Source organism: Onychomys torridus, chromosome 2 (assembly GCF_903995425.1).
Source record: "Onychomys torridus chromosome 2, mOncTor1.1, whole genome shotgun sequence".
Taxonomy (NCBI): Eukaryota; Metazoa; Chordata; class Mammalia; order Rodentia; family Cricetidae; genus Onychomys; species Onychomys torridus.
The window spans coordinates 73,297,815-73,314,390 of NC_050444.1; the positions used below are offsets into that span (position 1 = coordinate 73,297,815).

A 16,576-nucleotide genomic window follows, 5' to 3' on the forward strand; every position below is an offset into this window, starting at 1 on the left:
GACTGTCACAGCTTTATTTTGTGACTCATAACATAGAAACAGGCTTTTAAAAACACTTCATATAAAGTTATTGACAATACAATTTTTTTTCAGTTTTTTTTCTTTTAATGAAAATGATTTAACTTAGAAATCTGCTCTGAAACTTTTGTCTAGTTTTGCAGTTCTCAGATACTCCAGTGCAAAAATAGATCCATTACAGACAGCATAAAGTGCTTGGAATAAGGGCCAATGATAAAGAAAAAGCACAAAAACAGCTTCATCCTAGGGGCCAAGGGAAAAGAACATACTGAATCCATATGGAAATAGAAATGCTCTATAAAAAGGGATGCAACCATTTTGAATCAGAACAGTATTACTGTGGTATTACACTATTACTAGTAAATAGTAACAAGAGTACAAATTAGTATTTCAGTATCAAAGTGGTTCCCCATTATACAACACATGACTCTTTGGAACAATTTTACCTGATATATACAACCATGAGAAGACAGCAGACAATCCCTTCAGGTCGATGACTACTATACAGAGAGCAAATGATGTGTAACAGTTAGTAGGCATGAGGCTTATGCTTTCAGTACAGACGTCTCAGTACAGTAGTTTGAGGTTGGTTCGTCTCAGAATGAATTGCGCTGGGTACATAGAGAGAGAGGACTCACGTTCTTTTGTCTTTTCATATTCACAGTTAGTAAGTTTTCCAAGATTAAAAAGAAAAAAAAGTAAGTCAGAAGTGTATGAGCTTGAGAATTTCTAAACTCACATGGTACATCACCATAGGGAATATAAGGAAATTTTATTTGAAGACAGGATTTTAAAATCTCTAAAATAATTACATTTACACAAGAAAATTAAAGATTGCTGTTTAGATAGTGTAAAAGGTAAACAATACCTACAGATTGTTTCTAGCTTTAGAAAAGATTTTAAATCTACATTGAATTAGTTTTTTTTTTTTTTCAAAATGATTCACAGTGCTTTATGTTTTTTGTTGTTATTTGTTTTTTGTTTTTACTATGGCCTCAAAATCAGAGTTATTAAAACAATGATTTGCTCAGGGCTGTAGTGTAATGAAAAGTTAGCGTATGATAATAGTGGACTGAGAAAGCCAACAAAAGGTTGATTTTGAAAAATATTCTTTTCTTTGAATTTTTTATCTTTGATACATAAATACAGTGGTATGCCAATAATTACTGGAAATATTTCATTGTCATTTTAGAAAGCTATATTGACATTAATATCAAAATAGTCATTTTTCTTTTCAAGCAATGAGTTACATAACAATAGTCTATAAACTTATCTAATTTGAAACAGATCTGAACTCTTATACTTCCAAATGCATTGTTCAAATTTTAGAATAAGTTGAAGAAATGAGTGACAGTGAACACTCACTTGAACTTTTCCATGCAGGAATTCACTTGGATTTTTGTTTTGTAAGAAGACACATGACATTGAGCATTGGTGAAATAATATTTTTTACATAGCTTGCCATTGAAAACATTGAAACTTGGGTTAGAAAAGTCTGAAAAATATTTCATGTGGTATAGTTCATTGATTTTTATGATTGGTTAGATTGAAGAGATGAAATATTTGAGATTGTCAGAGGTTTAAGTGGGTGTCTAGTATCCTGCCAAGCCAATTATGTTGAAGGTAACAAAGGTTACAAGCACAAGTGGTATTCAAGAAATTTCAAGCTGGGTGTTGTCTCCTAAAAAGAGTTCATTGTTGACTCACCCTTCTTGGCTTTTGTATCAAGTGGGCAAGGGATTGGCCATATCCTTTCAGTGGATTCAACAAAACCACCTATATCTGTAAGTCAGTCAGCTGAATACATGGCACAGAAAATCTGCTAGTCACACTCCTCACTCCTATCCACCTATCTACACATTGACTACACTCCAAAAATACTTAATCAACAAACCAAAATGAATAGTATTCTCCAGGATCTTAAAATGTGGTATGAGATGTTGACTACCATGTTGGTTTCTGGTCACCAGGCACTAGTTATACATTCCATCTGCAAATTTACTAAGGAAAATAAGGTATGAGGCAGTGTGGCCATATTCGTCTATGCCACCAACATCTATTCTTATGGTTCAAGGTTCCAGAAGCCATTGGTAAAACTTAAAAGTCCAAATAATATTAATAGTGCAAAGATTTTTGTCAAAATTCCACCTTTTCATTTTCTAGGTTAATTAAAACAGTTAGAAATTATACTAGCAATAATACTACATTTGTGTCAAATAATAAAGGATCTTGAGATGCAGCGTACCGTATTGTGTTAACAGACAGCCAGGACAAACAGACCCAGACCTTCCATGTGTAAATGCACCAGCTCTTTCATGCTACACCCTGAATGTGGCAGCTTGCAGCCCCAGCAGTTGGGTGCTGATCTTTGTTTCTAATATCTTTGATCTGACATGTTTGAAACCTTCTCAGAAAGATGACCTGGTGCCCCATGACTCCAGGCACGGGCAAGACCGAACAACAGAACCAAGTCTCCTGTAGTTAGAGAGATCCACATTTTGCATGTAACAGCCACAACAGCAGATCAAGGAGAGAACCAAAGCAGGGCTTTAGTCACACATGGCACCATTTTGTCTCCTGATATTTAATGATGTTGATAGACAGCAAGGGGGAGCTTTCACAAAAGTGTGTGTGTGTGACACACCTCAGTGCTTCAGCCTTTCTAAGCAACTTGGCACTAGTAATTCTGGCACACTCATTGCCAGCAATGGATGTGTCACCAGGAAACCATTCTTGTGGTTAGGCATGGCTTAATGGGTGCCTTTGACTTTGATTATGACTGGCCATGACTATTTGATGGATTGTTGTTGCAATCCCAGTGAGAATACACAGGAATAAAAAAGTATGAATCCAAACCCATAGTCTGCTTGGTTCCATACCAGAGTTTCACATCTGTATAAGGTAATGAGCTAACTTCAAGTCATTTTCTCTAGGGAGCCATACAAGACATGGGCTACAAAGGCACTGCCCCTGTAATGGAATTGTGAGTTCTCATTGCATTGAATTGCATTGCATTGAATAGTGTCAGTACAGTATCCAGTTTGTTTTTCTCCACAGAAACGCAGGACTCTTTCTTCCGGAACACTTGACACAGTGCAAAGGAAGAGCTAGCTCTCCCTTCCTTTCATTCACCCTGTATGAGCAGGACTCTTCATACATAACTTTCTTTCACTTTCTCGTCTTGCAAAAAAGACGTCAGGACGGCCACATCCACCACTGTCTGATTTTTGTGTAATGACAGGTCCTTTAAGTGGTCATCATCACTTTGGTCCTTGGCAAAGTTCACAAATACCTGTCAAAAGGAAGATGGACAGTCATGAATACCTCTTGACTTGCTCTTTTGTTATTATAGTATCATTTTTTATTTATGGTTGCATTTTTTCCTTGTGTTGAAATTAGGTCAGGTAGGAGTACACAGAATTAAGTAGTTGAACTAGAAAATGCTATGTGAAGGGGAGAATACTTAAAAAACATCAAAAGCACTTAAAAATTATTTTCCACATTACCCCCACACCAACAACTGCTCAATCATCTACTTATCAACCATCACTTTGGCATATTTAGGTTTAATTAAAAGGAAAAGAAAAAACACTTCCTGGATACCTATTAACTACCAATTCTGGTATATTTTGTTATTTAGTAGGGATAAGGCACCTGGCAAAATGTCTGGCTCGTGGCTGATAAGCAATAAATGGTAGTTATTGTGACTGCTGCTACAACAGTCACAATAACTACATATACAAGAAAGCATCCCCTTTTTGCATGTGCTCACAGAGATGTATACAGAATAGGCAATAATAACAGAGAAGGAGGCAAAGCACAGACAGGCTGAACTTCTCTCAGGCTCATGTGGAAAGGAAGGACCAGGCATCCTAACCCTGAAGCTGAAGTACTTTTGACTGAAGGCTTACTTGGTCAAGTGTTGTCTGGGAGACAGAGTAGTCTTCTATGTGGAGTCGCTTTTTGCTCTGGGAGAGGATGCTGAATATCCTGGCCAGAGACGACAAGGAGGATGGAAGCTGGTACTGTAGCATGTTTCGGTGTTTCTCTTTTAGGACACTTCCTGGAAAGGCGAGTCCAAAGAACTCCTGAACAGGCTTCAGGTCAGGGTTGGACCCTGCTATTCGTACAACTATTGTGTAACCATCTCCAAACCTGAAGGCCGGAAAAAAATACATCTAAATGGAGCACTCCCAGACAAGTATCTCAAGAGGATACTTAACCCCTGGAAACCCAACTTGTACTGAGAAAAGGAGATCTCTGGCAGACCCACAGAGCAGTTTTTGAGAGAAGGAACCTGTTTTATTGAGCAAGTCATGCTTGGTGCCATGCTCAGAACCTTGAAGACAAGATTCTATTAAATCCTCAATGTGGACCCATGAAATCTGACACACAGACAAACAGAAGCCCAAGAAATTTAGTCACCTGCCCATGTCCCAAACTTAACTCCTGAGTTATGGTAGGGCAAGGATGTGAACCCATTTCTGTTAACTCCACAGTGTGTGCTCATTATCATAATATCACATATAAATTATTAAATTCATTTTATATAACAAAATTCAGAAGAGTCCCAGGAAATGGCCTCTCAGAGAGGTTAAGGAACTTACAAATCACACAACCAGTACATGGTAAAGTCAGAATTGGACTACTGCCCATTTAGAGTCCAAGTCCACAAGCTTTTTACTACACTCTTTTGTTTTTATTTTAAGCCACCATATATACACTCAGCAAAGAATAAAAGCCAACCATTTCACTGGGTGCTATCCCAAAGAAAAGTGATCTCTGTTACCTGTTTTTCAGATGTTGGACACTGCCAAGGCACCTGAACCTCCCATTGACCATGATGGCCATCCTTGTACAAAGAGCTTCACATTCTTCCATACTGTGAGAAAACAGAATGAGGGTTTCCTTTCAGAGAGATGCTACCTTAAGCATCGGAACATCACCATGACACCTGGTACTTTAAAGAAACAGATCCCCATTATCCTAGGGCATCTCTTGCCAAGATATGGAAATGATGTTCTTCTCTTTCAGGTGCCTTACAATTGTGAAAAGGTAGAAATAATCCCAATGTTTGCACAAAGAAAAGTTACATAAATTAAGGTAGAGCTTCATGAAATCCAGCTATAAGAAATGATGGCACACCTAAATTTTATGACTTGAAATATTGTTCTCAATACACACATTATAGTTATACTTTTTGTCTGTAAAATACTTAAGTGTTTATAGCTTTGCAGAAGAAAACTCTGAAACATATACAGACAAATGATAATAATAGTTATCTTGAAGTGGAATAATTCCAAGGATAACTATCTCAGTCTTTGCCTTTTTTTCCTGATTTTTATAAAATGACCAAATATAATCATTACACACTGCAGAAGCTGAGACTATACAGTACAGACCTATGAGATGTAAGGACCACGGATCTCCCCTCCTTAACAATGCTTAGGGCACAATTCCACAAGAATCTCCGTGCTTTGGGATCCATGCCTGTGGTTGGTTCATCCTATAATTAGAATAAAACAAGTTCAATTATTTGCTGGGAAAAAATACCAAAGGCAATTTTTTTAAAATGTTAAAGACATGCCTGGTGTGGTGGCACACACCTTTAATCCCAGCACTGGGGAGACAAAAGCATGTGGATCTCTGTGAGTTCAAGGCCAGCCTAGTCTACATATGAGTTCCAGACCAGCCAAAGCTAAATAAGTGAATCCCAATCTCAACCAAACCAAACCAAACCAAACCAAACCACTTTTTTTTTTTAATCTAAAACTGTTTTGGTTTTTTTTTTATTTTTATTTTTTTTTTGGTTTTTCAAGACAGGGTTTCCCTGTGTAGCTTTGTGCCTTTCCTGGAACTCACTTGGTAGCCCAGGCTGACCTCGAACTCTCAGAGATCCACCTGGCTCTGCCTCCCGAGTGCTGGGATTAAAGGCGTGCGCCACCACCGCCCGGCCTAAAACTGTTTTTGAAGAGTAAGGTTTAGGTAAAACTGTTAACTCACATTTTTTCCTAAATCATTTCTTGTTCTCTTATACTTGCCAATCTTACAGAAATCTCATATTCACACGCTCAAGGTAACATTAAAGCCTCAGGGCTTCTTCCCACACTTCCAGTGCTTTCTACAAAATGAGGGTCAAGGGCCATTGCCCAGCCTGATGTGGTTTCTATTTATCTGTATGTATGGAACTATGGTCCAGTGGCTACTGTGGTCACCTTGAATCAGTGTCCTCACTCTACATTTGAAGGATGACCATGCAGGCATGAGTCATGAAGAATGTTCCAGAGAAAGATCAAATCACACATTCAGCTTCAGCCATCCTTGTAGGGACTACCCAAGGAAAGGAAATAAGGTGCCTGGAGCATGTCTATTTGGGAGCCTGTGAAGGTCCAGGAGAGCCACCCAGTGCGCTCTGTGGGAGAAGCTTTGCTCTGCTTCTCCAAGCAGTCAGTGGCAGGCTGACTTGGTGCCACCATGCCAGGACGCACGGGCCCATATGTGACTTCCGGTAAACCATGCTCATTCAACACAGAAGAGTAGCTCCCACCTTCCACTCACACTCACCAGAAAGACCACAGGAGGCCCACCGATCAAAGCCATGGCTGTGGAGAGCTTTCGCTTGTTCCCTCCACTGTAGTTGCTGGCGTATTTTTCTCCATACTTTACAAGGCCCAGTTTGCGAATTGCCCATTCACCAACCTAGAGAGAGAAAAAGCACTTAGATTTCTGTCTGGGGCAGTACTGGCATCACACTTGAGTGGGACTCAGGTCTCAGCTCCCTCTGAGGACCGAGAGGAGGGAGAAGAGACTCCTGTGGTAGGACCTGCACCCATTCCTTGCCCCCTAGCCAGCGTCTGCCTACCCTCCCATCTCCCACCATGAGAGTGGGTGCAGAGATGGACTAACGCATAAGCAAGGTCTCAGGTTGCCATCATGTGTGAAGAAGCTATGTGGTATAAAGGTGTCAAAGGAGACAGTCTGGCTTTCTGGTTCCACAATACCTTGCCAACTTCTTTTTCTGGGACTCCCCTCAAGAGGGCAAAGAACTCCACGTGCTCTCTCCCAGTCAGCAGCTCTGTGATGGCATCAAACTGAGGGCAGTAGCCCATATTCTGATGTACTTCATGGATATCTGATAAGATGCTGGAAAGGAAGAGAGAACCAGTCAGGTGTTCAGTCTCCAGAGATATTCTGACGGGACAATCTGGCCTGACATTCCTAAAAGAAATATGCTTGTACAGAACACAATCTACACATGCTTCTGAAGCCTTTCAGTCTCTGATGCCAATTCCTGTGAGCAGTAAGGTCTCTCTCTCTGCCCTGGCTAGGTCATGTTAGTTCATGAGTAATTCAACCTGCAAGCTTGGTCCAGCTTCAAAACAAGTCTGTGTAGTGGAATAATCTTTTTGTACACTGTGAAGATTTGTCACTCCGATTGGTTTAATAAAAAGCTGCATGGCCAATAGCTAGGCAGGATCTTCAGGGCAGAAAGGACGCTGGGAAGAAGAAGGGTGGAGATGGAGAGAGTTACTAGCCAGAAGAGGAAGCAGCATGGGCAGTACAGAGTAAAAGTAATAAAGCCACGAGACAAAAAGTAGATTGATAAAAATGGATTAATTTATGTTGTAAGAGGTAGTTAGTAACAAGCCTAAGGTACCTGCTGAGCTTTCATGATTAATAATAAGTCTCTGTGTGGTGATTTAGGAGCTGGTAGGCTGGACAGAAAAATCTGCCTGCAAGTCTATACCACTGTAGTACAGTCTTTGCCAACAACCCCAGTGACACCTATCTGGAATGTTAGCACTGAGTCTCCATCCCAAAGTTGACTCTGGTCATATGCACCAAGTGCCCTTTTACTCCAGGCTTCTTCACGACCGTGTGGTACCACAGAAGGCCCAGAAATGCTGGGTATGAGCTCCCCACCTTCTGCTCCTCAATCATTGATTCAGCCATAGCATTCCCGTTCCAAATATTCTGATTCAACTCAATACACGGTGCAGCCTCCCATTTATTCCTCCATTTGTTTATTTTACTATAGACCCTCTAACATATGGTAACAGGAAAAAATACACATATAGATAATTTTACTTATACCTATGGGGTTAACCTCTAGGTTCTATGAAGTCAGTCAAACTAACACTTGCTATTATCTGAAAATTTGGGCATTCATATCCCAGGCTGATGATTGCCTTTCAGCCACTTCCAGATAGCCATGAACTTGACATATAGGCACAGTCATCTCTGCTTCTTTAGTACTCTTGGGTCAGCCATCCCAAGTACCCATGGTCATTGTGCCTGGCTCTCACAGCTACATTGCCAAAGCCAGTTGTATAATCAGTAGCTAAGATAAACATTAGGGTATGCCAGTTATTGTCATCTTGGCATATTCCAGGAACTTGGTACTAGTACAAGACTGGGGAGTTATCACTATTCCCAGAATTTCTATTCTTTTAAGGCTCCTTTAGATTGCTACTGAAAAAAAAGAAAAAAAATCAGCAAGAGATGGGAGGAGATGGATAAATTCATTATATTCCTGACTCTACAATAATACTGACTGTACCTCTACCCAGTGTTTCTGAATATGAGCAACCTCCCATTACTGGATTGTGAAATAAATTTAGTAGGTCAAAGCCAGCAATTTTTAAATGGCATGACACAGACTAGAATATGAACTATTAGGGTACACAGTAGATGCCATTTTAATGAACTTTGCATTAGGTGTATGTATGCCTATGTGTCTGTGTATGTGTACTACATTTAAACATAAACTGTACTTTCTACATGGCCATGATCAGAAAGGTTCAGAAGGCACATAATATGCATTTATTCATATAAAAAGCCCAGAGAAGCCCCAAATCTTTAGAATACACAAGGAAAGTACCACCTAACAGGTCTCTAATGTGTAGCTTTATCTACAAAAATTAGAAAATGGCTTAACAGTGGCTTTATCAATTGGCACATACTTTAGAGAAGGCAATTAGACAGATATATGTTCTTTTACCATGTAGTGACTTTTCCAAGGAAATAATAGAAATTATCTACAAGGATATATTTACACAGTGAAAACTAGAAATTAATTAATGCCCAATGTTTATAAGGAACTGATCAAATAAAGATATTTACTTAGTGGAGTTTCTAGATTTTAGACTATGTAACCTATTTGGAAATCTTCATTATAAACATGTTAATGATAGAATCTCAAAATCTATATAGAGTGGTGTTCTGTCATGACACATTTACACGTATCAAAAGGGGTCTGAGCCAATGGAAAAGTTCTAAGACTCAGTTATGATTGCATTCTATGAATATACTTTTAAAAAAATCACAGATCTGTTCTCTCAGAACAAGTAAATTATATGTATGCAAATTATACCTAAACAGAGTTTTAGGGAAGAGTGAAACTGTAAGAAAATAGAAAAACAGTCCTTATTTCCAGGTAGTGAATTAGAGTTATTTTAAGAGCTTTTGACCTAAGTAATTGCAATGTTTTTCAATAGTTTGTAAATACTATGGTTAGTAGTGTGATAGTCAGAAACAGTGTATTTCTTAAAGCTGAAGAAAGAAACTCTCCACAGCAAATACAGGCTGCTTCTTTTCTCACCTGTTTTTGTTAAGAAAAGCATCCCCTCTGGTCACAGTGGTGTCTCCAGTGAGCATCTTGAAAGTTGATGACTTCCCAGCACCATTAACTCCCAGGAGTCCAAAGCACTGAAAAGCAAGATTAGGTGAGTTGCACAAACAAACTTCTAAACCTCAGTTTGAATGGCCTGATAAAATAGCCTCCTGGGCTGGGATTTGAGCTGCCATTGATCCCAAAGCATCATTCCTAAGAATCAATGAGAAGTTCAATATTCAGACATCATGTGTTTGTGCGTGTGTACATGCATGTGTGTATGTGTATGTGTGTGTTTGGGGATAGAAAGAGGGTGAAGGAGAGAATGTGTTTATATATGGGTCACATTGTATGTGGGTATATTCTGACTCATCACGATAGAATCAAGGTCAGCCTGTGAATAACAGTAAAGAAATCCAACTAGCCCCAACTCACTACCTACCAACTACCCTAAGAACATTTTTAAAAAAAGTCAAAAAACACATGAAAGGTGAAAAATCTATTTCATTTACCCTGTTTGAATTTCATCCTCTCAATGGATCCCCAAAGCGAGATCTCCATGTGCATGCTTTCTTATGCTGCCTGAGAATGTCCAAAATTGTTCTATTTTGACACAGAGGTTCTCATTCTCTCTATGAACATTTCTCACAGGCACAAATAAAGAAACTTTTTAAAGCCACGTTATATAGTCACAGACAACTGTTGTTTGATTTGGTAGATACAGTCTGAATTAATAGGAACAACACACAACACAGACACAGTGCTTTACCTCCCCAGGAGGGATGCCAACACAAATCCTGTCCACGGCAGGCTTCCGCTTCCTCCTGTAGATCTGCAAGCAAGGAAACACAGAAATCCATGCACCACAGTGACTTGGGGCTCTCCCACAACTGTGGGCAAGAAGACTCTAACCCACACACATCACAACTAACTCATCAAAGGGCTATGCCACACAGTGGATGTGCCAAGAGTCTCGCTCTGTCTCTGTGACAAGTCGCTTTTAACTGACTCTGAAACTCAAAATTGAATTTCTTTTTTATTTCTAACATGAGTCTGTTTTAAAAAAAAAGTGATATATCTTAAAATTAAATTATATAAAGTAGAAGTCTATGATAAAATGTCTTAAATACAATAAAGCAAAATTGAAGGGTCATGGAATTTGGAAAGGCCTGAAGCAGACCTTGCCTTTCTGAGCAATGGAGGTAGAGTTGCTTTTGAGCCATGAAACTCAAAGTCAATTGTTCTTTGCACCTTGGCTAGACACACAGTATTAGTATTTTTAAATAACTAACATAAATGTAAATATGCAAAATAAATAAATCTGAGAGTGGGAACTGCATTATATAAGTATTCTTGGTAGGATTTTTTTTTTTAATTAAGAAGTCTCCATGGTGTATTTCTTTTTGGTTGTGAGTCTAGCCTTTAAAGGCTGAGCCATCTCTCCAGCCCTCCATGGTGTATTTTAAATAAAACTGACTAAACTTGATATAGATGCACATTTGGGGAAGCATGTTTTTTTTTTCCCTTAATTAAGCAAGTCAGCAAAATGCAAGTCAAGCAGATGAATTGAAGAAACCTGAAGACGAGCTACTCGAGGCCAGCCTCGAAACCTCACCTTAGTCAACTCCTTGATTTCCAGGATGTCATTCTGTCCTCCACCATCCAGAATTCTCTGTCTCTCCCGTCTCACATCCTCATCTTCATCATTCAAAGGAGGAAGTTTCGCCTTTACAGGTCTTAGGAGAAACATTTTTAAGAAAAAAAAAAAAAAATCAAACATTTCAGTTACTTTCCAAGGCAACTTTTATGCCTCTAAAGCAACCTTACCAAGCCCACTTGCCACCATTGCTGGGGTTGACAGGGCTGAGAACTGAGGATGCTCACTCACAACAGCAGAACCCCTTTAACTGTGTGAGCATAGCTCAGTGCAGTCACCCAGGACATGTTCCCCTTTGGGCCTCATCCAGTTACTTCAAGAGTGCTGAGAAAAAGCTCACCTGGGCCTGATGAAAAATCTGTACTGGATGAGAACAGTAATGAGGAAGAACACCACCCCTTCCACGGCCATGGCAAAAAGGTTTCGTCCTACCAAGTCCCAAGAAAGTGGAGACACAAAGCGATTCTCCCCTGTGAGACACAATGCAGACAACTGGTCAGGGGGAGGCATCAGAAGTCACGGCCCTACTTCCTGTTTCTGAAGTGAAGATTCCCTTTCGGGGCACCTAGAATAATGCTATGCACAAAGAGTGTGTTTGAGTTGCGGGTGGTTTTTGTTGTTTGTTTTTTCATTTAAATTAGCAAATAGTATGCTTAACCTGTGAGGCTAGTTTAAGTGTAAAATTTGTTTAAACACTTGAAAACCTAAAGGACTCCCTTTATATTAAGAAAAGGGAGGGAGGGAGAGAGGGAGGGAGGGAGGGAGGGGGAGAAAGAGGGGGAGGAGGGGGGAGGGAAGGAGAAGGAGAGAGAGAGAGTCCTTATTTTCTAGAGACATCAATGGCCACCACCCAGGACAAGAAGAAGAGAAAGAGTAACAAGAGTGTCTACTTTTGAACTTCGATTTGGAGAACTATTACACAACCTGGCATCAGTCACAATTTCAGAGCCAACTTGCATTAGATTCATAACTTCATTAGGATTGCTGAGATTCCCTTTTTAATGAGACATGCCCCCCCTATCCCCACCTCCAACCCCCAACAACAACAACAACAACAAAAACAGTCATGTCTAATAAGGCCAATAAGCCCGGGTAATTCTTAGGGTCAGATTTTGTTCTAAGTTTTAAAAGTAACAAGTATTAGAAAACACACTCAAAAGATGTCCATTTCTGCAGCATTTAATGTAACCTAGTGACTGGTTAGCAGGATTTAGGAAAATATCCCTGAATTCTTCATATGTCTGCCTTGTATGGCTAAACTGAAAACATCCCTCCTTCTATGTTTATTAAGTAGCACGACCCTTCTAACCAAATTAACCAGCAAATGAATAATAATCACATAACGACAGGAGACATTTTAACCATTAGAAAACTAGAGAAGAGCTGTAATAAATTATCTCTTTACAGACAAGTGAAACACAATAGAAGGCCTATGGTTCTTGGTAGAATCAAAGAGTACATCCTTCTTCTTGGATCTCTGGCCTCATCTAATTGCAAAGCCGTGGCTTGCTTTTCCCAGTGATCTGACAAACTGACAGGTGGCAGCAGGTATTTTACTGGTTTCAAACAAACGCCAACATTTTCCTGCTCCCAAAGTTTGTTTGTTTGGTAGTTTATGGCAATGCTATCAGAGGCACAGATAAACAGCTCTAGGATGAGACTCATGACAGGCCAGCTGTGTTGGTAGAAGCCTTTGAGGGGTGTCGTGGGGACAGACACCCCGTGCCCAGTCACACCCTCTTCCTAACGCAGCAATGGATCAGAGAGTGCTAAGGCCCATGCAAACCACCCCTCCATCAAAGCCAGTGCTGCGGCTACCGCCTCACTCACCAAACCTCTCCAGCGCGTCGGCCATCGCCTGGTTTTTCACCATGTCAATGAGGCCTCGTCCCAGGCAAAAATGTGGGAAGATCAGAAACACAGACTTCAGGATGTCATTGATGTTATTCAGCTTCTGAGGTTGAGAAGGAGGGGAGAGAAACGCATCATTCATAGTCTACACTAAAATTTCATCAAAGCTGAAGTACAGGGATGAAGAAAAGCATCCGATTCCCTGGATCTTTGAATTCAGATACCAATAAACAGCAGCAGGCATTCTGTCCAGAAAATCTGGAGGGATGTGGAGTATGTGAAAGTCAATAAACTTTTAACTTCTGGCTACTACTTCTAACCAGACACAAATCCACAACAAAACATCTGCTTAGCATTTTAAAAGCAAACCATTCGCATCTAGGTCAATGTTTGAGTTTCAGTATTTTGCTGAAATTTCAAAAACATCTTCTCAATTACATCAGAATGTATTATGACCCCATAAGACAAGGTTGGTTAAATATCGAGCCACTGGTGCTGGAGAGATGGCTCAGTGGTCAGAGGACCAGGGCTTGGTTCCCTGCACCCACAGAAGGGCTCACAACTGTCCATAACTCTAATTCCAGAGGATCCAACTCCTTTGTCTGGCCTCTTCGGGCACTACACACATATGGTACACAGACATACATCCAGGCAAAACACCCACACACATAAAATAAAAAGAGAAAGAAATCCAGCAGTGGAGTGAATTGTCATTTGCTGGGTGTGTTGAACAAGGGCCTGGAGAATACAAATGTTTGTAATCTGTCTCGCTCAGAGGAAAAGAAGCTTGTGAACAGAAAATGCTGGCAGAACCAAATGTGTGCTGCACTGACAGAAGATCTGAGGGTTCGGACAGTCCAGAAAAGAAAGCAGAATCCCCCCCCCCCCCCCAATCGGGCCAATGAGCAAAGCTTCACATTAGAGTTAAAACTTAAAGACACGGTAAACACTCCCAAGCCTGTGCTAGGAGAGGGGCATTTTAAGGCAGGCCTCCAGGGATATGGTGCTTTAAGGGGAAACTCAGCTGACATTACTGAGCATTGGGAGGCGGTGAGATAGCATCTGGCCAACAAGGGCTGTACACCTACAAAAGGCACTGTGTGCTGAGCTAAGGTTTCAGAGCAAAAGCAATAGTCTTGTTTATGAGATATGAAAGTGGAAGGACTCGCATGAATATGGAAATAAAGAGCAAAGCATCTAGGATGTGTCCAAGAAAGGCATCATGAGCAACTGCAGAGATGCCATCGAGTACATCAGGGATGACAAGAGAAATGGGTTCTAAGGGGAAAGACTGTAACAGCATGTCTAGTGTGCAGTAGCTACAAATTAATATAAATGGAATCATCCACTAGGCAGTGAGGACTGGAGTTCTAGGAAACAATGAAGGCACAGATCTAAGAGATAAAACAAGATACTGCAGCGGCAGCAAAAGCCTTAAGATTGAATGGCATCACCCAGAAATGATGTCTAAATAGGAAAGAAAAGCCAGACTGTTCAATCTCTGCCCAAGTGACCCCGAAGGAGAAAGAAGTATTAAAAAAAAAAACATCAAAGGAAACAGAAAGTACGTGACCAGAGAAATACAAGGCATAGCAGGACAGAATTCAGATATATAGAGTTGTATAAACCACAGAAGGCAGACGCTGTGAAAGCATAGTGGTCAGTGGTGTCGGTGTACAGACAAGTGGAATAAGGTCAAGGTTAACCACCGTCCTCTGGCACCTGGAGTACAAGCCAGCTGGAGGTGCTCTGTCTGCAGCACTCACATTGTTGGTAAAGAGCTCCAGTACAAAAGTGGCCACACTGCCATTGATGCCGATGAAGAGGTTCACACTGGTGAGGACCACGTAGGCAGTGCTGGGGATCTTGAACACAAAGGAGGCTGGGTACATGAGAGGTGTGATCGACCACCTGGGAAGGCACAAACACAAACATCCATTGGAGTCTTCTGCCCTTCCTCAAGCAGTGGGTACCACATGCCTTGCCCGCCGGGAGAACCCTCCACCCACAGCTGCCTTACCCATACAGCAGAAGCAGGAGGGCAAGGACAGGCAGGTTGGTGGAGGACACATAGGACTTCTGCTGGAAGCAGATGAAGATGATAATGACCAAGGTAGCAGGAACCACATAATTGCACTAGAAGAGAAAAGAAGAAAATAAGTTGACCCCCCAAGTCACATCCTAAGTCTTCACCATCATGGGACAAGAAAGGACAAACATGTTGGAGAGTAACTCTGAATTAATGAAGCCACATAAACTATTAATCAAAATTCTGGACAATACAGTTTGACAAGCATTTTACACTTGGCTGGTTTTATAAACTGCATGCCCTTTCTGTCTTTCCTACAGCTAAGCCAAGGTGTCACGCTCAGTAAACTTACTGAAGGATGGATTCTCAGGCAGAGTCATTTCAATTTCACAGGAGGCAAATGAGCTTCCATTATTCTACCCAGAGATGACTGTGTCTGTTTCATCATTAATGCTATATTATGGTCTGCCCAAGTTCAATCTCACATGTAATCAATTTGTGAGATAAGCACTCATAACATGAATGTCAAAATTGTTTCATCACACTGAGAATAATTTTACAGTCTGTCCTGGTAGTGCTTCAAGCATTAAAATGAAGAAATAAAGACTTGACCCAGGGACAATTATGAAAATTCATAGCTGACAGACAGAAAGAGAAATAGTGGCGGGTGTGGGTGTGGGAGGGGGGGGCTGTGTATGCACGGAAGTGATGGTGGGTTGGCAGATAATAGAAGAACGGCAGCTTCAGACCGCCGCCCGCAGTCTCCCATCCTACTCAATGTGTTCATCAACAACGCAAATGAAGACATGCTTGCAGCAGATTCTGGGATCTCAGGCAGGGAAGGACAGAAAATACATGAGAGTACAAATGATATCCCTGAGGTCAAGGACTTGCTCTTTCATCTCTGAATGACCTCTGCCTGGCACAGCCAGACACCTTCAGACATGCAGTAAGGACTCGGTGTATTTTAAATGAATGAACTGCTGGATCAAGATAAAGCAAATGAATGCTGACAAGATGCAGTCTAACAGCAGCTAAAAAATGCTCAAGTTCAGAACAGTCGATTCTGTGCATTAGCATAGAATGAGTAAGACCCTAATTAACAATAATTCATTCGAAATAGGTTTCAGTTCATTACCAAGTTGAAATAAGTCAGTGCTACTTCTAAGTGCCATACCTTGAGCTACAGTAAAAAAACTATGATATAAAGATTAGCTTTCTCTAGCCTCGTAACCATTCAGACCATGGCCTGAACACAAGGTTTATTCTGGGCTTGCCTTTTCAAAAGGAATATTAATAACTGGAGCATGGCCATGGAAGGGCAATGAGATCAGAAGAGTGACAGGTCTCAGAAACCTGTGTAACTAGCATATGCAATTTCATTATCTCCGTCATCATCACTCACAGC

General features: G+C 40.7%; 1 protein-coding gene across 1 annotated transcript in view; it reads right to left on the reverse strand.

The window, feature by feature from the left end:
* Positions 1-16,576, reverse strand: part of Abca1 (ATP binding cassette subfamily A member 1) — a 124,305-nt gene continuing 107,729 nt past the window's right edge. The window contains exons 38-50 of the mRNA XM_036177706.1: positions 15,160-15,275; positions 14,906-15,050; positions 13,119-13,242; positions 11,629-11,758; positions 11,247-11,367; positions 10,401-10,463; positions 9,620-9,726; positions 7,020-7,161; positions 6,583-6,717; positions 5,421-5,524; positions 4,808-4,900; positions 3,930-4,173; positions 1-3,310 (exon numbers count right to left, since the gene is read on the reverse strand). Of these exons, the coding sequence (XP_036033599.1) occupies positions 3,170-3,310; positions 3,930-4,173; positions 4,808-4,900; positions 5,421-5,524; positions 6,583-6,717; positions 7,020-7,161; positions 9,620-9,726; positions 10,401-10,463; positions 11,247-11,367; positions 11,629-11,758; positions 13,119-13,242; positions 14,906-15,050; positions 15,160-15,275 (1,665 nt within the window). The 3' untranslated portion in view covers positions 1-3,169. The remainder of the gene's footprint in view (positions 3,311-3,929; positions 4,174-4,807; positions 4,901-5,420; positions 5,525-6,582; positions 6,718-7,019; positions 7,162-9,619; positions 9,727-10,400; positions 10,464-11,246; positions 11,368-11,628; positions 11,759-13,118; positions 13,243-14,905; positions 15,051-15,159; positions 15,276-16,576) is intronic.